Source organism: Schistocerca cancellata, chromosome 6 (genome assembly GCF_023864275.1).
Source record: "Schistocerca cancellata isolate TAMUIC-IGC-003103 chromosome 6, iqSchCanc2.1, whole genome shotgun sequence".
Taxonomy (NCBI): domain Eukaryota; kingdom Metazoa; phylum Arthropoda; class Insecta; order Orthoptera; family Acrididae; genus Schistocerca; species Schistocerca cancellata.
The window spans coordinates 452064745-452088663 of record NC_064631.1 but is presented as its reverse complement, the minus strand read 5'-3'; the positions used below and the strand labels follow the sequence as shown (position 1 = coordinate 452088663).

Here is a 23919-nt window from a genome sequence, read left to right as displayed (position 1 = left end):
CATGATTGGTTAACTTTTACAGAAGCCCAAAATTTATCATGGCCTTCAATGCAAGATGCTTATAATAGTTTCTATAGCAAAACTTTGTCGTGAAGCTTGTCAGAAAATCCAGAAAGATTCTGGTCATATGTAAAGTATGCTAGCAGAAAGACACATTGAATGCATGCTACAAGTGGAAATACTATCGACGACAATCTGAAGTCACTTCACTAAAGTAGATGAAGTAAATATTCCAGAATTTGAGTCAAGAACAACTGCTAACATGGGTAAATTAAAAGTAGATATCCTCCGAGTAGTGAAACAACTTAAATCACTTAATAAAAGCAAGTATTCTGGTCCAGACTGTGTAGCAATTACCGGTAGAGTCCTTTCAGAATATGCTGACGCAATAGCTCCATACATAAAATTTGTATAAAGCTGCTTGCTTGATGAAAGATCAATACCCAAAAACTGTAAAGTTGCACAGGTCACACTAATATTCAAGAAAGGCAGCAGTAGTAATCCACTAAATTATGGGCCCATATCATTAACATTGATATGCAGCAGGATTTTGGAATATATATTGTGTTGGAACATTATGAATTACCTCAAAGAGAACGGAATTACCTCAAAGAGAATGATCTATTGACACACAGTCAACACAGATTTAGAAAACATCATTCTTGTGAAACATGACTAGCTCTTCACAGACAAAGTGTTGAGTGCTATTGACAAGGGATTTAAAATTGATTCCGTATTTCTAGATTTCCAGAAGGCTTTTGGCACTGTACCACACAAGAGACTTGCAGTCAAATTGCATGCCTATGGAATATCATCTCAGTTATGTGACTAGATTTGATGGCAACTGACAGAAAAAAAAATGGTTCAAATGGCTCTGAGCACTATAGGACTCAACTGCTGAGGTCATTATTCCCCTAGAACTTAGAACTAGTTAAACCTAACTAACCTAAGGACATCACAAACATCCATGCCCGAGGCAGGATTCGAACCTGCGACCATAGCGGTCTTGCGGTTCCAGACTGCAGCGCCTTTAACCGCACGGCCACTTTGGCCGGCAACTGACAGAAAGTTATCAAGTAAAACAGAAGTGATTTCTGGCTTCCCCTAGGTAGTGTTATAGGTCCTCTGCTGTTCCTTCTCTAAATAAACAATTTCGGAGACCTCTGAGAAGCTGTCTTAGGTTGTTTGCAGATGATGATGTCTTTTTATCATCTTGTAAAATCATCAGAAGCTCAAAACAAATTGCAAAACGACTTAGAAAAGATATCTGTATGGTGTAAAAATTGGCAATTGACACCAAATAATGAAAAGTGTGATGTCATCTGCATGAGTGCTGAAAGGAATCCATTAAACTTCAGTTACACAATAAATTAATCAAATCTAAAGGCTGTAAATTCAACTAAATACCTAGGAATTACTATTATGAACAACTTAATCTGGAAAGAACACACAGAAAATGTTGTGGGGAAGGCAAACCAAAGACTGTATTTTATTAGTAGAACACTTAGAAAATATAAGAGGTCTACTAAAGAGACTGCCTGCACTATGCTTGTCTGTCCTCTTTTGGAATGCTGCTCTGCAGTGTGGGATCCTTACTAGATGGGATTAACAGATTGCATCAAGAAAGTTGAAAGAAGAGCAGCACGTTTTGTATTATTGCGAAATAGGGGAGAGCATGTCTCTGGCACAATACAGGATTTGGGGTGGACAACATTAAAACAAATGCATGTGATGTGGTGGCATCTTCTCACAGAATTTTGATTCCCAACTTTCTCCTCCAAATGCAAAACTATTTTGTTGATTTCTGCATAGTGAGAACTGATCATTGAAATAAAATAAGCGAAATCAGAGCTGGCTTAAAAAGATATAGGTGTTCATGTTCTGTGACATACCATGTTCTAGGAGGTTTGCATACATTTCTGTTCACAGGGATACTGTTGTGAAACCTATTCTGATTGAGCCTGAAGGATTTCCAGTGGAAATTACTAAATCATCATTTATCTGTTCTGAAAGTAAGTGTTTTCAATTATTTTTGGATTAAATAAAATCTTCGTTCCTCTGTCCCCCTCTGGTACCCCTACCTATTATACATACAGTGTCCAACAACAGTATTGAGAAAGATGGGTTGCTACTCACTACATGGAGAAGGCATTGAGTCACAGGGAGGCACATTAAAAAAGGAAGCTAGAATGGTTGAGCTTACAGACCCTTCAAGAAACGCGCTCGCACACACACACTCGTGTGCTCACACACACACACACACACACATGCACACACACACACACACACACACACACACACACACACACACACACACACACATACACACAGCTTCACTGTATTTGAGGTGAGCTTCAAAATGCTAGTTGCTACTTATCTCATAACAGGTACTGTCAGAACTTTACTGCCCGGAGATGACAGTGACCTTATGTGTGTGAGTTGTGCTTTTGTGAATGTGTATGTTTTCTACTTCTGGTGAAGGACATAGTCCATAAGCTGAACAATTCTGGCATTCTTTTTCATTGTGCCTGTCTGTGACTCAGTGCCTCATGTACATGATAAATAACAATCTAAACTTTCCATATTGTTGTTAGTTGATTTTGGACATTCCGTTGTTAGATTATGCATACTTGACACTTGGTGTGGATGCACTAGAAGCAATCCCTGCCTCCAAGAAACGCTACGTTCGCTGGGTAGCCAGCATAACATAAAAATGCATCAGCATTTTTAGGAAACAGAGGTAATAGATGGAGCTAATTACTGTTTAGATGATTTTTTGTATTAGAAAATAAGATTTTGTTACTCAAAACTAAAAAAAAAATGTTATTATTTAATGTGATTTGGAAGAGTATTGTATGGTAAGAGGGCTGATACCAAGTAATTTCAAGTCAGTACTTCCTTTCCCAGCATCCTTAATGAAAAGTATGTAACTACTTTCTATATAAAGTGAACCATCCATCCTTTTCACCATCACCAAAGTTGCCTTTGGACTTCTCTACCACTGAAGATATTTTAGTACATTTTCTTTGCGGGGTAAGTTCTGCTCACAGTGTTTTTGTAAAAATTCATAATTGCAAACTGTAACTAATCCCTAAGCTGTTACTATACCTTTCTGCAGGTTGAAGCTTTGAATCAGTCTGTGAGGGCTGCTCAAATAGCACCAATGGTACAAAATTACACCCAAATACCAAAGATAAAGCTCAGATCCCATCTAGGCCATAGTTTTAATCTACCTGGAAAATTCAGTTTTATTAGCTGTTTCAACATCCATTGCCATCGGAATCATCTAGCGAAACAAGAGTTGGACAAAATTTCAAAGGTTGGGGACTGTTAGAAACATGCTGCAGTTTTGCAACAATGTTTTTTTCTTTCTGTTACATTATTATTATTATTATTATTATTATTATTATTATTTAGCATCATTCTCCTCCATTTATTCATGACTAGGAATTTTCATAGTATTTTTCTCACTCTTCACTGACCCTCACTCTGATGAACTTTTGCTATCCCTAGTTTCCTCAGTACACCCACGTCCCACTTTTTTAGCATTGACTATGATTCACGCGTCATACTACAGCTGCAGTAATGTGTGTGGTTGGTAACTTTTTACAGTGTTTAGTAGGAACATAAATGGCTGACTGAGTCTTGTGTTGTTGTTGTTGTGGTCTTCAGTCTTGAGATTGGTTTGATGAAGCTCTCCATGCTACTCTATCCTGTGCAAGCTTCATCTCCCAGTACCTACTGCAACCTACATCCTTCTGAATCTGCTTAGTGTATTCATCTCTTGGTCTCCCTCTATGATTTTGACCCTCCACGCGGCCCTCCAATGCTAAATTTGTGATCCCTTGATGCCTCAGAACATGTCCTACCAACCGGTCCCTTCTTCTTGTCAAGTTGTGCCACAAACTCCTCTTCTCCCCAATTCTATTCAATACCTCGTCATTAGTTATGTGATCTACTCATCTAATTTTCAGCATTCTTCTGTAGCACCACATTTCGAAAGCCTCTATTGTCTTCTTGTCCAAACTACACTCCTGGAAATGGAAAAAAGAACACATTGACACCGGTGTGTCAGACCCACCATACTTGCTCCGGACACTGCGAGAGGGCTGTACAAGCAATGATCACACGCACGGCACTGCGGACACACCAGGAACCGCGGTGTTGGCCGTCGAATGGCGCTAGCTGCGCAGCATTTGTGCACCGCCGCCGTCAGTGTCAGCCAGTTTGCCGTGGCATACGGAGCTCCATCGCAGTCTTTAACACTGGTAGCATGCCGCGACAGCGTGGACGTAAACCGTATGTGCAGTTGACGGACTTTGAGCGAGGGCGTATAGTGGGCATGCGGGAGGCCGGGTGGACGTACCGCCGAATTGCTCAACACGTGGGACGTGAGGTCTCCACAGTACATCAATGTTGTCGCCAGTGGTCGGTGGAAGGTGCACGTGCCCGTCGACCTGGGACCGGACCGCAGCGACGCACGGATGCATGCCAAGACCGTAGGATCCTACGCAGTGCCGTAGGGGACCGCACCGCCACTTCCCAGCAAATTAGGGACACTGTTGCTCCTGGGGTATCGGCGAGGACCATTCGCAACTGTCTCCATGAAGCTGGGCTACGGTCCCGCACACCGTTAGGCCGTCTTCCGCTCACGCCCCAACATCGTGCAGCCCGCCTCCAGTGGTGTCGCGACAGGCGTGAATGGAGGGATGAATGGAGACGTGTCGTCTTCAGCGATGAGAGTCGCTTCTGCCTTGGTGCCAATGATGGTCGTATGCGTGTTTGGCGCCGTGCAGGTGAGCGCCACAATCAGGACTGCATACGAACGAGGCACACAGGGCCAACACCCGGCATCATGGTGTGGGGAGCGATCTCCTACACTGGCCGTACACCACTGGTGATCGTCGAGGGGACACTGAATAGTGCACGGTACATCCAAACCGTCATCGAAACCATCGTTCTACCATTCCTAGACCGGCAAGGGAACTTGCTGTTCCAACAGGACAATGCACGTCCGCATGTATCCCGTGCCACCCAACGTGCTCTAGAAGGTGTAAGTCAACTACCCTGGCCAGGAAGATCTCCGGATCTGTCCCCCATTGAGCATGTTTGGGACTGGATGAAGTATCGTCTCACGCAGTCTGCACGTCCAGCACGAATGCTGGTCCAACTGAGGCGCCAGGTGGAAATGGCATGGCAAGCCGTTCCACAGGACTACATCCAGCATCTCTATGATCGTCTCCATGGGAGAATAGCAGCCTGCATTGCTGCGAAAGGTGGATATACACTGTACTAGTGCCGACATTGTGCATGCTCTGTTGCCTGTGTCTATGTGCCTGTGGTTCTGTCAGTGTGATCATGTGATGTATCTGACCCCAGGAATGTGTCAATAAAGTTTCCCCTTCCTGGGACAATGAATTCACGGTGTTCTTATTTCAATTTCCAGGAGTGTATTTATCGTCCATGTTTCACTTCCATACATGGCTACACTCCATACAAATACTTTCAGAAACAACTTCCTGACACTTAAATCTATACTCAATGTTAACAAATTTCTCTTCTTCAGAAACGCTTTCCTTGCCATTGCCAGTCTACATTTTATATCCTCTCTACTTTGACCATCATCAGTTATTTTGCTCCCCAAATAGCAAAACTCCTTTACTACTTTAAATGTCTCATTTCCTAATCTAATTCCCTCAGCATCACCCAACATAATTCGACTACATTCCATTATCCTCATTTTGCTTTTGTTGATGTTCATCTTATATCCTCCTTTCAAGACACTATCCATTCCGTTCAACTGCACTTCCAAGTCCTTTCCTGTCTCTGACATAATTAAATGTCATCGGCAAAACTCAACGTTTTTATTTCTTCTCCATGGACTTAAATACCTACTCTGAATTTTTCTTTTGTTTCCTTCACTGCTTGCTCAATATACAGATTGAATAACATTGGGGAGAGGCTACAACCCTGTCTTACTCCCTTCCCAACCACTGCTTCCCTTTCATGTCCCTTGACTCTTATAACTGCCATCTGGTTTCTGTACAAATTGTAAATGGCCTTTCGCTCCCTGTATTTTACCCCTGCCACCTTTAGAATTGGAAAGAGAGTATTCCAGTCAACATTGTCAAAAGCTTTCTCTAAGTCCACAAATGCTAGAAATGTAGGTTTGCCTTTCCTTAATCTATTTTCTAAGCTAACTCGTAGGGTCAGTATTGCTTCACATGTTCCAACATTTCTGCGGAATCCAAACTGATCTTCACTGAGGGCGGCTTCTACCAGTTTTTTCATTCATCTTAAAGAATTCGCGTTAGTGTTTTGCAGCTGTGACTTATTAAACTGATAGTTCAGTAATTTTTGCATCTGTCAACACCTGCTTTCTTTGGGATTGGAATTATTATATTCTTCTTGAACTCTGAGGGTATTTCGCCTGTCTCATACATTTTGCTCACCAGATGGTAGAGTTTTGTCAGGACTGGCTCTCCCAATGCCGTCAGTAGTTCCAATGGAATGTTGTCTACTCCCGGAGCCTTGTTTCGACTCAGGTCTTTCAGTGCTCTGTCAGACTCTTCACGCAGTATCGTATCTCCCATTTCATCTTCATCTACATCCTCTTCTATTTCCATAATATTGTCCTCAAGTACATCGCTCTTGTATAGACCCTCTATATACTCCTTCCACCTTTCTGCTTCGCCTTGTTTGCTTAGAACTGGGTTTCCGTCTGAGCTCTTGATATTCATACAAGTGGCTCTCTTTTCTCCAAAGGTCTCTTTAATTTTCCTGTAGACAGTATCTATCTTACCCCTAGTGAGATAAGCCTCTACATCCTTACATTTGTCTGCTAGCGATCCCTTCTTAGCCATTTTGCACTTCCTGTCGATCTCATTTTTGAGATGTTTGTATTCCCTTTTGCCTGCTTCATATACTGCATTTTTATATTTTCTCCTCTGATCAATTAAATTCAATATTTCTTCTGTTACCCAAGGATTTCTACTAACCCTCGTCTTTTTACCTACTTGATCCTCTGCTGCCTTCACTACTTCCTCCCTCAGAGCTACCCATTCTTCTTTTACTGTATTTCTTTCCCCCATTCCTGTCAATTGTTCCCTGAAACTCTGTACAACCTCTAGTTTAGTCCGTTTATCCAGGTCCCACCTCCTTAAATTCCCACCTTGTTGCAGTTTCTTCAGTTTTAATCTACAGTTCATAACCAATAGATTGTGGTCAGAGTCCACATCTGCCCATGGAAATGTCTTACAATTTAAAACCTGGTTCTTAAATCTCTGTCTTACCATTATATAATCTATCTGATACCTTCTAGTATCTCCAGGATTCTTCCATGTATACAGCCTTCATTTATGGTTCTTGAACCAAGTGTTAGCTATGATTAAGTTATGCTCTGTGCAAAATTCTACCAGGCGGCTTCCTCTTTCATTTCTTAGCCACAATCCATATTCACCCACTATGTTTCCTTCTCTCCCTTTTCCTACTCTCAAATTCCAGTCACCCATGACTATTAAATTTTCGTCTCCCTTCACTATCTGAATAATTTCTTTTATTTCATCATACATTTCTTCAATTTCTTCGTCATCTGCAGAGCTAGTTGGCATATAAACTTGTACTACTGTAGTAGGTGTGGGCTTTGTGTCTATCTTGGCCACAATAATGCGTTCACTATGCTGTTGGTAGTAGCTTACCCGCACTCCTATTTTTTTATTCAACACCTCTGCCATACTCTCTCACCAGTGAGCAGTGCAAGAGTTTACGGTCTTCGTCACAGGCTCCTCACAAGTGACCTACACTTTCAGCAAGCTAGTGGGCCATCTTAGTGCTCTGAGTGAAGGGGTAGTGTATAATTACTCCACTGATATGAAGGTGCTTAGTTGAGTTGAGATTGAAACTGTGTGCTGAACAGGAACTGTGTGCTTGTGTAGCTAGGTCAATAAGCACTGCTTGCTAAATTTGAGATTCCAGTTTTGAGTCCTGATGTACCACACAGTACCACTCTCCAATGCAGAGTGAAAGATTCATTGTGAAAATCTTAATATAACATAGATCTAACTATTTTAAAGCATGTGGTTATGTACAATTATGTAAAAAAAACTGATAAGTAAGATTTTTATTCTACCCCTAAAAATTAATGAAATAAGTGTTGTAATTCTGTGAATTAGCCAGCCTGATTCACACAGATTTTATGTGCATTAATATTTTTCTCATGCACAATAATGGCTATATTGATCAGGAGCTGAACAATATTTAGCCTTAAAGATAAGATTCACCAAAATGTGTAATTGCAATCTGAATTGGTTTCAGATATTACCCAAAAATCTGTAGTGAGGTGGAATCTAGAAATACCACAAGACATAGTTGAGGATTCAGCCAGAGCTGAGATCAAAGTCGTTGGTGACCTGCTTGCTCCAACATTGCATGTCAGTACATGCTGGTCATAGTTCAGCATTCTGTTTTTATTATATCACATTATACTAATGATTACATTCTGTTATTTTCCTTCTAGAATTTAGAGCACCTGGTTCGAATGCCAATGGGTTGTGGTGAACAAAACATGATTCTTTTTGTGCCAAACTTGCTCATAATCAACTACATGTCTGCAACTAATCAGATGAATCTGGCCCTAAAACAAAGTGCCATGAAAAATCTGAGAAAAGGTATGTTTTGATCAAATTCTGGGTTTTTATATGCAGATTTATATCTAATAATGATAAATGCTGACTCAGTTGGCACCTACAATCTTCATGAAGTGTTCAGATTAAAATTATCTGAAGAAGATACATATTAATAAAATATGTTGCTTTGTATGTTGTTATTTGATTGCATTTTACTTGGCTTATTTCACACACACACACACACACACACACACACACACACACACACACACACACACACACACAATTGCATGCATGTTGTTACTATAAATTGTCCTGTTCAATATTAATTAAAATATAGAAGTTTGCCCCCATTAGCTGAGTGGACAGTGTGGCAAAATGCCACGCCAAGGGGCCCGTGTTCGATTCCTGGATGGGGCAAGAGACTTTCTCCGTTCATGCACTGGGTGTTGTGTTGTTCTCATCATTATTTCATCCCCATCTCCGATGCACAAGACGCCCGATGTGGCGTCGAATGCAACAAGTATTTGCCCTCGGTGGCTGAACTTCCCCAAATGGGGGACTCCCGGCCCACAATGCCGTACGCTCATTTTCATTTTAAAATATAGAGCCTAGTATTTTAATATCCCCTTTATGGTTGAATGAGTTTTCCTTGCCGATTGGTAGCCAGATAATAGCATTATAAAAATTTGTACCCCTTAGTCAGCTTGGTGCTCTTGGATAGGAGTTTGCCTTGTGCTGGCTTTGGATAATGCCACAATGCAGCAGGAATTAATCGGATCCATTTTTGCTTAAGTGATCTGAATACATTTGCGTACATTCCACATGTATGAAAACAAAAAACTCATTTTATTTTTAAAACATTTTATATTTAGCTACAAAGTTCTAAATAAGTTTTTATGTATACTGTTGTTTCCATATGACTAGAACATGAAATTAGTTCTGGACACTAAGACATTATAGTTGCCTCTGAGTAATCAAATTACATTTCCTGCACTTTTTGTAATGTCATGTTTCATTAACAGCTGCAGAATAATGATGAACTTTTCACATGCAGGATACCAGCGTGAGCTCAATTATCGTCGAACAGATGGGTCTTACTCAGCGTTTGGAGACTCAGATCCAAGTGGGTCCATGTGGCTGACAGCTTTTGTTGTTAAATCATTTGCTCAAGCCAGAAAATATATATTTATAGATGAAAATGACTTAAAAGTCAGCATAGACTGGATAGTTAAGAAGCAGTTAGAGAATGGTTGTTTCCCCTTAGTGGGGCAAGTATTTCAAAAAGATATTAAGGTAATTTAATGATATCAATGTATTAATAATATCTATTTCCTGTTGTTCTTATTTATTTAATCCCTTAAATTCAACTGCAGGGAGGCTTATCAGAAGAAAGTTCATCATCAGCCTTAACTGCATACGTGCTTGTTTCGTTACTGGAGGCCGGCCTCCCCCTATCACCTTCTGTTACTTCAAATGCTCTCTATTGTCTAAGAGGTGATCAAGAGCTGGATGTCTATTCATTGGCTCTTACAACCTATGCATTTTCTTTGCTGGAGGAAAGAGTATTGGCAACAGAGTCACTGCGCCACTTAATGGGAAATGCTTTAACTCAACAGGATCTGTTGTGGTGGGAGAAACAAGGTATGACTTTCAATGAAATATAGACTTATACATAAGTGTGATTTATATGATGATACTTATAATCCTGAACTTCGTTTGTGTGGAGACTGTAACTCTGAAAGTAATGTATACTAGTAAAGTTGAAAAGCACTGCAAACAATGGCAGACAATTATTTCTCAGAGATTTGAGAAGAATAATAATAATATTAAGGTAAAATCATTGTGCTGGCATGGCTTGTAATCCCCCCCCCCCACCCCCCACCCCCCCAGTCGGTGCCTTTCAAACAATTAAAGTAAAGTGTTCACTGAAATTTACAGAAATTGGGAAAGTGAAAGGGGCGTGTTACATCAGGTAAGTCGATGATTATTTGATTGAACTGCATGCCTAAACCAACATGTGCAGTGCATGCTGTATGCTTATAGAACTATATTTAATAATTGTTCTGAAATCATAACATTCACTCAGATTAAGACAGTTTATTTGTTCACTAGTAGCAGGCTTATGGTCCCATGTCATCCTGCCTCAACTCAACATAACTCATCTTGCTTAGCCATATGAGTTAGTTTCTTTCACTTATTTAGTTACTTCACCTGGAACAGTTCAAGAGTTATTCCAGTGTTCAACCTTTGTACATAGAAATGTAAAACATTAATTTGCCTATGCTGCTAATGGCTTCCCATACACATTTTTGATCTCCTCAAAACTCATTATTGTACATACTTTTGTTTCAAAATACTTCACATGAATATTTAATCACAAACACAGCTGAGATACTTTCCCTTATTGCTTCTGAACTCATTATACTTCAAAATTAACTTTTGTCTGCACTTCTAGGATACAGCTTAACTGTCACCCTTAACTGCTAACCAGCAACTGACTCACTCCAGTGTTTTGAAAGCATGTACAGTCTACGTGGGTTCCTCAACAACAGCATGTAACTGTAATTTCCGAACCATTTAGGACATCAGCAATATCACAACCACTGAAAGTGAGCCATCAATATTGATCTTTAGTAAGAACAATATGTGCAAACAAACTTATGCCTGAGGCACATGTATTATATTACCTGACTATATGCTTAAGTGATGCTGTGACGTGTGTCCTCTCAAATGAAAGGCTTCCTCTCTTCGATAATCTTTCCCAGCAAATATACTGTGATGGGTAAGGATTGTTGAATGAAATAATTTTTAGTTGACAGTGAGTTTATTATATCTTCAGTTCATGAATATGCTCTCTACATTCGTCTAACAACTCACTTAGCTACATGAACGCAATCACTGTTCACTTTGTCATGCAAGTTAGCTATTGCTTCTGCCCAGTTGCCATATAGAAAATACTGTTTCTTAAGGCATAATTGTACTTAAGACTAACTACTTTACAATACTGTGCTTTCCAGTGGGGTCACACCCAAATTTTACATATATACTGTATGACCTCACTTTACTTGCATGCCTTTCTTGCAGATGTCAAAAGCTCACCCCCTTCCTAATTGACAAGGTATTTCTACTTCAACTGTGAGCTTTGGCCCAGAGAGATGGTAAGGGTAAGATTCGAGGTAGTACTGGTATTGATATCTGTACCCTTACATCCTGCCCACTTCAGGATTGTGAGAAACAATTTCTTGGAAATAAAAAGTAAATATATAACAGAAAAATTTATCTGGTAACCATAAGGAATTCAATATTTAAAATAAAAAGACTTCACAGAGTCAAAAATCTAAGAAAAACTCCAAGAAATGGTGCCCTCCTCTCTTAATCATGCACTGAGAATTTACTATGAACAACACAATGCTTTCACACTGCCACCAACCTGTACCTACATGTAAAGATCTTACAATAGTTTTTACAAAGTTTGTGTAGCACTAAGATTATCATAAAATTGCACAACTTCAAAATTAACATTAATTTGACATCCAAAAAACTATTCATTTACAATTTTCAAACGCTCTGCATATCAAAACTTTCAACGTTTCAAATGTAAAAATATCAATATTCATCAGTTATACAGAATGCATTTAAGATTCATAAAAATAGTGTGCATTACAAGCAGTTAGAAAATATACTCAAAAATTAACATGTTCTTAAATTCTTAAATTAAGAAGGAGGTAGTTTTAACATACAGAAATCAGCATTAATCTTTATAATTGAGACAAAAATGCACCTATACTAAAGCTAATCACTATTGTTAACAATTTTCAAGAGAAGTAACATACCCTTCACATAGTGTAGTTCTTAAAGATGTCTAGGACCTCAGTGTATTTATTTAAGAGAAACCTATATTTATTGTGTACTTAGTATGTCTGAGGAGTGTGTAAGGAACACCAAAAGAGTAAAACAAAATCTATCTGCTGTAAAAGAAATCACTTGACTACAGATAATTGTCACACACATTTTAAATAAGATACAATTTGAAACACCAACATGTAATATGCCTTGCAGTGGATACAATCCACACTTTCACTTAAAGACTACAATGCCACATCTACTGTAAGCAATATCTATGTGAGCTACCTCTGGCCCACCCACCAGCCACTTTGCTGAGTTGTTTGGGGAGGGAGGTTACCAGCTGTCACTAGTTGAAACCAAGTCTTACGTGCCCCATTCGACTGATTAGTTTCAGATGCTCTGCACAGTGTCAGTTCTTGTCCTTACTGCTTCATCCTGCTGCTGTGCTACTATGCCAGCCCCTGTTGATTTACTCACTCCATTTTCCAGCTATTAATATGTAAAAAAAATGACATGTCATGTGTGTTGTAAGTCCAGCCCAATACAGTACACATCTGCTAACACATGTTATCCTAGATGTGAGTTGTTGCATGTGCTTTGCTGCAGTCCTACACAAATGATACTCTGTTTCCTGATGCGGCCATATTTTAGCTAATTGCTGCTTGTTAAATAACTCAATCCAAATACTGTTCAGAATATGCAGAAGAAAACTATACATTAGTATGCTGTTTGTAAAAATAATGGGTCAGTGTACACACAAAACATAAAAAACTTCCTCATTGTTCTAAATCTACAATAATATAATCTCTAGTCATTCTGTCACTTTCATCTGTTGATCATCAGTTCTGTGTCATACTTTGTATTTTCACATTTTCATGTGGCCAAACAGTTCAAGTTTTATTTTTATTTTGTATGAGGCCACATTAAATTTTCATTGTTCTGCACTTTTATATGAGGACTATCCAGTAAGTAACAGAAGTTTTGAAATAAAAATTAATAATATGGAAAAGCTATATTTTATTATACACATTTTAAAGGTACACACTTAATCTATTTTTCTACATAATCACCATTTGAATTGAGGCAATTATCATATTTGGCACAAGTTTCTCAATACTGTCTCTGTAGAAATCTGTTGCATACGATTGCAACCACTGGTAACCGGCATGTAGTTCAATGTCAATATCAAAGTGTTATGCAGCAAGCTATGTCTTCATTGCTGGGAAGAGATCTTAATTGCTCAGCACCAAATCTGGGCTTTGTAGTGGATGATCAAACATGTCCCACCCAAAACCACATAGGAGCTTTTGGGTATGATTGGCCATATGTGGATGTGCTTTATTGTGAAAAAACAAAGCATTTGTACTAAATTTTCCCTGATACTTGTTTTGTATTGCCCACCTTAACTTTGTCATTGTGTGACAATAACTGTCTGAGTTAGTTGTTGTGCTACATTCAAGGAAATAACTGAGAATCTTTCCCCTAGAATCTCAAAACACGGTTGTCATGATCTTTCTTTCTGACAGCATTTGTAAACACTTCTTTGGTTTCTTGGAAGAATTTGTGTGTCCTCATTCCATTGATTGGCTTTTTGCTTCACAACTGACATGCTTCACTCAAGTCTCATCCACAGACACCTTAAGACTGATATTTTTTTACCATTTTTCTTGTAATCTCAAGGGAAGGTTAGTGCTGCAGCCAGTATCTGTTTTTTGTTGTCTTCAGTTAGGATTTTGGGAACCCATCTCGGAATGAACTCCATGAAATTTTGAGGAAATGTTGTGAAATACACTGATTTTCATGAATTTTATTGTTGACTTTCACCCATAGTTCATCAGTCATAAGGCTAGGCCTACCTCTGTGGTCGTCATCTTGAACATTGGAATGGCCATTTTTAAAATCAATGCACCATCACCATACTCAACCTTCAATATTTATACATTTCCCATACACACCACAAAGATCATGATAAATTTCAATTGGTTTGCAGCTTTTTGTCAGCAAAAGCATATTTACAGATCACACAAGTGGCAGGTTTTCTATTGCAGCACACATTTAAATATGTCACAGAAAACAAAGTAGCAGAGACACAGACCACACACTACCCCCTCCTGGTTGTATACTGAGTGTAGAATGTTATGGCACCAAGATGGCCACTGTACCCCAGCCCACTACAGTGATAGAACAAACCATTTGTTACGTTCTGCATAGCCCTCATAACAGTCCCAATTTTGTTATGATTTCTTCTTATTTTATAAGGTTGGAGATCCACAATATTCATATATCTGGTTTTGCACTTTAACTGTGCATGTAATACATAAAAGACATTTGGATGTGGCTTGTGTCCCACCTCAAATGTTACTCTGAATATCTTGACAAATTTTGAACTTCTTGAGTTAGTTTTCTTCAATCTTTTATGGGCCTTTACTAATACAAAATTGCAAATATTTCTTTTATTTTCTTGTCATTTCTATCTTTTCTTTCTTAACAAAAAATGATATGCTTTTCTCCTCCATTTTTTCACATTCTTCAGCTAATTCATTGTTGTTTATAATTTCTGTACTATTTGCACATGCTCCTATTATTCCTGGTTAGGTATTTATGTCCTTAGTGTTACCATTTTGCATTTTCCAACTCGTTCTTTCTTCCCATTCCACATCTGCTTCTGTTTTCACATCATGGACATTTTCTTATGGCTTATACTTTGTTCTTCTACACTATCTCGTAATGGTTTTAGTTGATTTCAGATCTATTCATCACACTTCTAGATTTCTGTCTTTTCTCTCAACTTTTTATTCAGTTTTATGAATATAATAGAGGGAAACATTCCACGTGGGAAAAATATATTTATAAAGAAAGATGATGAGACTTACAAAATTTTCATGATCTGGACTCACAGTGAAGAAGAACTCCAGAATTTCCTCTCCAACCTCAACTCCTTTGGTTCCATCAGATTCACCTGGTCCTACTCTAAATCCCATGCCACTTTCCTTGACGTTGACCTCCACCTGTCCAATGGCCAGCTTCACACGTCCGTCCACATCAAACCCACCAACAAGCAACAGTACCTCCATTATGACAGCTGCCACCCATTCCACATCAAACGGTCCCTTCCCTACAGCCTAGGTCTTCGTGGCAAACGAATCTGCTCCAGTCCTTAATCCTTGAACCATTACACCAACAACCTGAAAACAGCTTTTGCATCCCGTAACTACCCTCCCGACCTGGTACAGAAGCAAATAACCAGAGCCACTTCCTCATCTCCTCAAACCTGGAACCTTCCACAGAAGAACCCCAAAAGTGCCCCACTTGTGACAGGATACTTTCCGGGACTGGATCAGATTCTGAATGTGGCTCTCCAGCAGGGATACGACTTCCTCAAATCCTGCCCTGAAATGAGATCCATCCTTCATGAAATCCTCCCCACTCCACCATGAGTGTCTTTCCGCCGTCCACCTAACCTTCATAACCTCTTAGTTCATCCCTATGAAATCCCCAAATCACCTTCCCTACCCTCTGGCTCCTACCCCTGTAACCGCCCCCGGTGTAAAACCTGTCCCATGCACCCTCCCACCACCACTTATTCCAGTCCTGTAACCCGGAAGGTGTACACGATCAAAGGCAGAGCCCCGTGTGAAAGCACCCACGTGATTTACCAACTGACCTGCCTACACTGTGAAGCGTTCTATGTGGGAATGACCAGCAACAAACTGTCCATTCGCATGAATGGACACAGGCAGACAGTGTTTGTTGGTAATGAGGATCACCCTGTGGCTAAACATGCCTTGGTGCACGGCCAGCACATCTTGGCACAGTGTTACACCGTCCGGGTTATCTGGATACTTCCCACTAACACCAACCTGTCAGAACTCCGGAGATGGGAACTTGCCCTTCAGCATATCCTCTCTTCTCGCTATCCGCCAGGCCTCAATCTCCGCTAATTTCTAATTTCAATCTGCCACCGCTCATACCTCACCTGTCTTTCAACATCATCTTTGCCTCTGTACTTCCGTCCCGACTGACATCTCTGCCCAAACTCTTTGCCTTTACAAATGTCTGCTTGTGTCTGTGTATGTGTGGATGGATATGTGTGTGTGTGCAAGTGTATACCTGTCCTTTTTTCCCCCTAAGGTAAGTCTTTCCGCTCCCGGGATTGGAATGACTCCTTACCCTCTCCCTTAAAACCCATATCCTTTTGTCTTTCCTTCTCCTTCCCTCTTTCCTGACGAGGCAACCGTTGGTTGCGAAAGCTAGAATTTTGTGTGTATGTTTGTGTTTGTTTGTGTGTCTATCGACCTGCCAGCGCTTTTGTTTGGTAAGTCTCATCATCTTTCTTTATCAATATATTTTATTCAGTTTTGTTTGATATAATTTATTATCTGTAAATTTTTTTGTCAGCTTCATTTACATTCTTTTCTACAAGTTTCTACTATCCTATGTGTCAAATATTGCCTATTTCCTTAATCTTGTTTTTGGCATTTCATATGTGACCTCACTGTCATCCCACTTTGCCTCCAGGTTTTAAGGGAATAGCTAGTTGAAAAGCCCTAATTTCACTCTTTCATAGCCCTAATTTCGCTCTTTCCAGTAACCTAATTAACTTGGATGATATTTGTTATTAAAGTATGCCCATATCCAAAAGTACTTGCATCATTTGAGCTCCTCAGCTTGTTAAGTCCCAGGTTTGACTTCATACTTCTGTTGCCCTAAGTTTTCTGCATTGGGTAGTGCCTTTTTTATCTAGCACTAATTAAGATTTTGAATCAATTAACAAAATTTTGAACATGTCAATTTTACATAAAAGTAGGGAATCTGCTGTGGAGGCATACAGTGTGTTAATCTTGAGATTTAATACTTTACTAACCAGTTGTAATCTACGTACACCAGTTCATTGTTGGAAGCAATATATGGTACAGCATGTCTGACTATTCCCCTTGCAATTTTATAAACTAATATGTAATCACTGAAATCATAAAATATATTCCACCAGTCTTTATACACTCTACACAACCTAGAAATCTTAATTTTGGGCTGGGCAGTCATCACAGTAACATTATGTAGTAAGTCACTTTTTGTTAATTCCTTTGTGTGAATCCACATTGAGCAAGCACACAACTAACAACTATAAGAATATTTACTGCTTGGAAATTGTCATGCTAACATCTATGTAGCAAAAGTCTGTGAGTTTCGATAACTTGATTAATATGTCTAACAAAGTTTGTGACTGCCTAGCCTACTGCTCATGTCCTCATATTGTCTTCACTAGCATGTACTAAAAGTGCTGGATTATTTGTTTCTGATGGACAGATATGTGTGTGGGACTTGCCTATCGTGTAACTTTCATGTGAACTTGTAATTGAGAAACAGTTATGCCAGTAAACTTCAATGAATCGGTAATGAGACAGACATTTTTGAGTGTGAATTCTATAAGTGCCAATAACAAATTAGGATTTGGGAGAGTGAAAGAAGTGTGGTCAGTATTAAAAGGACTTTGACAACAGATGAAAGCCAAAACCAATCTTCAGCTGGCAGCACCAAAAGAATGGGAAGAATATTTCCAGATATTATTAAGTGAGGATAGAGAAGAGTGGAAGAAAAGGACCAGGAAAAAAAAAAGGAACAGGAAGGGGAGGAGATCCTAATTTTCGAAAGCTACATGAGTAAGGTGTTAAGAACAGGAAATAATGGTAAATCACCTGGACCAATCAGATCAATCTGGAGTTCTTAAAATATGGTTGTGACAAAACTGTGAAACTAATAACATGCTATTCAATAAAATATTACATGGAGATTCACTTCCCAAGAAATTGAAGCTATGCTATATTGATACCATATTTCAGAAAGGGGGTTGCAAAATCTCGAACTATCAAGGAATATGTGTTATAAACACATTAAACAGAATTTTTGGGAAAATAATTAAGAATAAGATGGAAATAAATTTTGAAACCAAGGAAGAACAATGTGGCTTCACAGTTGGTAGACCATGTGTAGACCATATTTTCACATTATGACAGATCTAAGAGAATCATAGGGAAAAATCGAAAAACATTGGATTAATTTTCATATATTTAGAAAAAGCATATGATACTGTCCCTAGAAAACTACTTTTGAGAGCATTACATAGGGTGAACATAAAGGGTCATTTAATTAAAATAATACAAGAAATATATAAAGATAACATATCTCAAGTGAAACTTGGTAGTACTCTTGCACAGAAATTTAGAACAAGCAAGGGTCTATTACAAGGCTGCCCCATGTCACCAACATTATTTAAAATCCATACAGATGTAAGTCATAAGATATGCTGATCAAGTAGTTATAGCACAAGACAGGCAAGATGCAAATTATATTTGTAACTAGTTAGCAATGGAATACAGAAACTGGGGATTGAAGATTAATTATCAGAAACATACCTCACTGATGATCCAGATGGCTTACACATAGAGGGAAAGAAAATTAAGAAGGTCAGTACTTTCTGTTATGTAGAATCATCAGAGGGAGAAACTAATAAAATAATTGGCAGTAGGACGAAGGTTATTGGGATGCTCAACTCAATCTTGTGGAACAGAAATGTAATAAATCGAACCAAAAGCATCATATATAAATTGATATTAGAGAGCATAGTTATGTATGGAGTGGAGAGATATCAGAAGTCATAGTTATGTATGGAGTGGAGCCTATGACTACTAATTTGAAACATGTAAAAAAACTACAAGCAGTAGAAATGGACTTATTGAGAAGATCAGCAAGAATTTCTAGAAAGGAGAAAATAAGAAACAATGAAATAATAAAGAGAATGAAGAAAGAGAAAGAATGCATGTCACAATGGATAGAAGGAAGTTACAATGATATGAGAATGTAAGAAGAGTGGAGGAAGCGAGAATAACAAAAATGGTACTGAACTGGGAACTGGAAAGAAAGAAGAGAAGAGATCGCCCTGTAACCACCTGGCTCCAAAATGTGTGATTAATAATGAGAAGACTTAGTGTAGAGGAAGAAGATATATAAGATTGAAATGCCTGGAGGGAGATACATTAAGATCTTTTGTAACATATGTAATAATTTCCGGGTATTTGTTATATTGGAGGAAAACCATTGTAAAGGGGAAAATCTCAATAATTAAAAAATAAAAATTCCATAAGCACATAATCAGTGATTTGTGAAAGTGATGTGTTGGGAAGTGTTTGTTATGAACTTGTTCTATAACTCCCATTGAGTTATTTTACTGTGTCCTGATATCAATAATTAGATTTGCTTGCTTGACTGATTCAGTGATAAGATACAAACTAAGAATTGTTTCAGTTACTATATTAAGAACTGATCATCACTCATGATAAAAACAAACCTGTCAATAGGTTAAAGTGTTGGTGTTGTGTTCATAATTATAGAACACAGTTAGAACATCCACACAAGCTGTTTTAGGCTATAAACTTAAGGTAGGACCAATGAAAAATATCTATAATCAAGTAAGTAATCTTGATACTATTAAGGAGGAGTTGACCAGTTGTAAGCACTAGGTTTCAACTTCTCCCGTTTCTCATCATTGTACAACACAAACATGTCACCAAACTACAAGCACACATCCACTACAGTCACCTACACAGAAAAGATAGACTTAAAAACAACTTCACGCACTGCAAGGAAACTGGCCATTGTGCACAGAGGAAGAAATGCCTTTCCATGTAGTTGGCTTAAATCAACCTGTAGGATCTCCCAGCCAACAATGCCATAAGTCTCTTTCTTTCTTTAGCATACTACATGAAATAAAATGTTTGTAATTGGTCTTGTGGGCTCACTACCATACCCAGTTCATTACAGCTCTGCTCGGACTGCTTGTGTGAAATTCAAAACCAAAATGCTATATCGTGGCAGGTTGTGGTGTTATGATCCTTGAAGATTCAACAACAGCTCCCTAGAAGATCTGATGAGGGGGTGCATCGAGTTATGAGCTCCCACTTTGCCTGCTTATGGTGTGGATAGGCACCTATCACACCCTAAAACTGTAGGTGCCAATGCGGCCTGGTTTTTGAAATAATGCAAATATTGCTTGTTAAAGTTATAAACAGAAAAGTTTCACTATTGTGGAAAGTGAGCGAGTAGCCGAGTGGCAAGCAAGCGAGACTCACGTCCAGGTGACCCTGGTTCGAGATCAGTCTATGCTACTTTAGTTTTTGCGATGCTAGATCCATTGCAAAAACAAGCATTCAATAACGTCAATGCAGTGGTGTTTCCTGCGGACTTGAGAAAATACAGATGCGATTGCGACGAAAATTAATGTGTTCGTACAATGTTCATGATGTCAAAAGTACAAATATTTTGATTGTTTTTATAACAAGTATCATCTGTTGGAATGTACTCTTCAAAATATAGGAAATATCGATTAACTTTCCATTAAATGAAACATATCTTTAATCCCTCATTTGTTCGTTTCTTTTTAATATTCCCTACCTTAATGGAAGAAAATTAAAAATACAACAAAAAGAAACTAAACAATAATAAAATATTTCAAGAAATTACATTACGGTTAATTTCCAGTTAAAAAAAAAAATGCAAAAGATTGAAACAAAATGTGACATTCGATTTGCAATTTTGAATTATAGAGGCTTGTAATTGTTTTTAATCAATTCCTTGTGGAATGTTTGAGATTAATTATAAATTAAAACAGGCATTTGAAAAAAAGAAAAAAGGGAAACAAAAGTAGCATAGACGGGTCTCGAACCAGGGTCCCCTGGATGGGAGTATAGCTCGCTTGCCACTGGGCTACTCGCTCACTTGCCCCAATAGTGAAACTTTTCTGTATATAAAAAGCTGCCCAAACCTAACAGACAATATTTCAAAAATGTGGTCGCATTGGCTCCTACAATTTTAGGATGTGATTAGTACCTCCCCACACTATAAGCCGACGAAGTGGGAGCTCATAACTCGATGCACCTCCAAGAAGGTCCCCTTATGAGCGCTAGCATCACTACTGTAGGTGTACTGATCACGAATTTAACATTATGTGTCTGACATTCATAAAAAAAATTTGCAGTGGAGCCATGAGGCAACGTTAAGTTGTGTTAGGTTCTGTGTTTGTGGACAATGGGAATACTGAGAGATAGGTTCCTGATGGCTCCTTCTCTGTAACCCCCCAGCCCATAATGTGAAGATTGTGCATGTGCTTGTGGACAGCAAATGCATCACAGTGCTGGGTCACCCACTGTATTCACCATTTCTGGCCCCAGTTGACTTCTGGTTGGGCCCCAAGTTGAAGTTGGTGGTGAACGGACATTGTTATGATGCAATTAAAGACATTCAAGAAAATTGTACTGCAGTACTAAATGCAGTTCTGAAAAAAGGACTTCAATGACTGTTTTAAAACACTTTTAAATCAGTTTCACCTATGTATTGATTCAGTAATTTTTGTGAACATAATCCAAGACTTTTATTTTTTATAGCCACAGTCCTAAGGGAACTTGTGACATGCTGTGTAGAAGTTTTGAATGTTTGTAATCAAAACTGAAATATTCAGTATTAGCATTCATTTATAAAAATGAAAATAACTTCTAAACCATTTCACTAGTTTCACTGTTTCATAGGCCTGTGAGTGAGTAGCCTTTGGTAGAATATAGATCCACCATTCTGACACATTACTGACATTTCATGTCAGCCCTCGTAATGTATACATCTGCTCCCTAAAGTCATATGCATATCATCAAACTTAAACAACCATATTCATTATTATGAGACCACAAAAAAGTATAATTTTTGTTGAGAAATTCATAGGATATTCCTATTCCATAAGAGTATATTATATTAATTCAATTTTATACAGTGGTTTGTCCCAAAAGATTAAATGAATATACCAGTTGTGGATTCAGTCACGAATAAAGTATACAATCACAGCATAACACCTCTACAGAACTAACAACTGTGTGGATATTCAGCATTAAGTAAAAATGTCTCTTCTTGGAATTTTCTGTGCACTATTTACCTATGAATGTTAAGTACATTTCAAAATCTCATGCTTTTATAACACTTTGCAAGATCCTCATTAATCCTGTTCTGTGTTTCTGAGTTTAGTGTCCTGTTACTGATGACACTGACTCATTTAATTATACATAATTTATAATGCCAGTACCTGCGCCAGAACTGAAAACAGATGGAGAACTCTGAGCAAGTAACAGTGATTGTGATAACGTAGTGTGGTGTATGGTGGCCTGTATAGTGATATGTAATTATCTTCTTCTTATTCTTGTTCTTTGTCATTTCCTGTTTCTCTACACCATCAGCACTGTTATATGGATTGTAGCATTGTTAGTAAAAATAAGTGTCTTGATGCCACCACTTCCCCACAGGACGAACTTTGCGTACGCTATCTGTCTGCCTCTAGAGTAAGTCATATGTTAAAATGTGAGAACATTTTCCAGTTGTTTGCATATCATGTATCTGAGATAGGATTTGAGTATGAGACCAGTATTTACCTAGTTGGATGTGAGAAATTCTCTAAAAACCATGTGCAGGCTATCTGATTCACCAGCCCCATAATTAATCAGTGAGGTTTGGTTCAATCTCAGGCAGGCTCACTTCCCTGAATCCTGGAAATAGTGTGTTGACATACTCAGCTCTGTGGGTGGGTAGTGACATATAGCTATATTCTGTATATATACAGATATACTGGTTAATATACAATGTGCAACAAAAAGAAATAGCAAAACTTTCAGTACAAAATCCTCACACATAGAAGAAGAAAATATGGGTCCAAAAACACTTTATTTCTATATTATAACAGATTTTCTACAACTCTTCATAGTACATTAACACAAGAAAAATGTAGGAACAAAACATAGCAGTATACTACACAAAATTCTTTCTTACATCAACTGTTGTTGGTTATATATGATTAAAATGTAATTATTAGATTCACCATGAATGTTCTGTGTTCATTTTCAGGTTGACATGTGATTTACTCCATTGCCTTACTTACATGTAGTGTCTATTGTTTAAGTGATAATTATGAACATGGTGAGAACATAACTGTTTATTAGAGTTCAGCATGGAAAGTGGGAGGTTGACCAATTTCCTGCTCCACATTCTTTGGACTTAACCCACTAAAATTTTATTTTTGTGAACACATAAAAGCTCTTATGCCTCAAATATCAGATGAAGGTGCAGAATTTTCATACCCATATTATGGAAGATTGTGAATCCGTAAACTTTACTCTAGGGATACATCAGCCGATCCAGGATCCATTGTAATGGGCTGATGCATGAATCTATGCTAACAGAGGGCAGTTTGAACATTTCATTTCATATAAGGAATAGTTTCTTGCGATACTGGAATGTTCTGTTCTTGAGTATGTCTCATGGTTAGTGTACTAAGAAGACTTACAGAGTATGATTCCTAACATGACAGTAGACCATTTGCAGTCCTTTCTCTACACACACATGTCTGCTTGTGTCTGTG

General features: G+C 38.4%; 1 protein-coding gene across 2 annotated transcripts in view; it reads left to right on the top strand.

Moving 5' to 3' along the window:
* LOC126191523 (murinoglobulin-1-like) overlaps positions 1–23919 on the top strand; it is a 272234-nt gene that overhangs the window by 180422 nt on the left and 67893 nt on the right. For both annotated transcript variants that reach the window (XM_049932422.1, XM_049932423.1), the window contains 5 exons: positions 1930–2012; positions 8314–8429; positions 8516–8666; positions 9682–9920; positions 10001–10268. In XM_049932422.1, coding sequence (XP_049788379.1) covers positions 1930–2012; positions 8314–8429; positions 8516–8666; positions 9682–9920; positions 10001–10268 — 857 coding nt within the window. The remainder of the gene's footprint in view (positions 1–1929; positions 2013–8313; positions 8430–8515; positions 8667–9681; positions 9921–10000; positions 10269–23919) is intronic.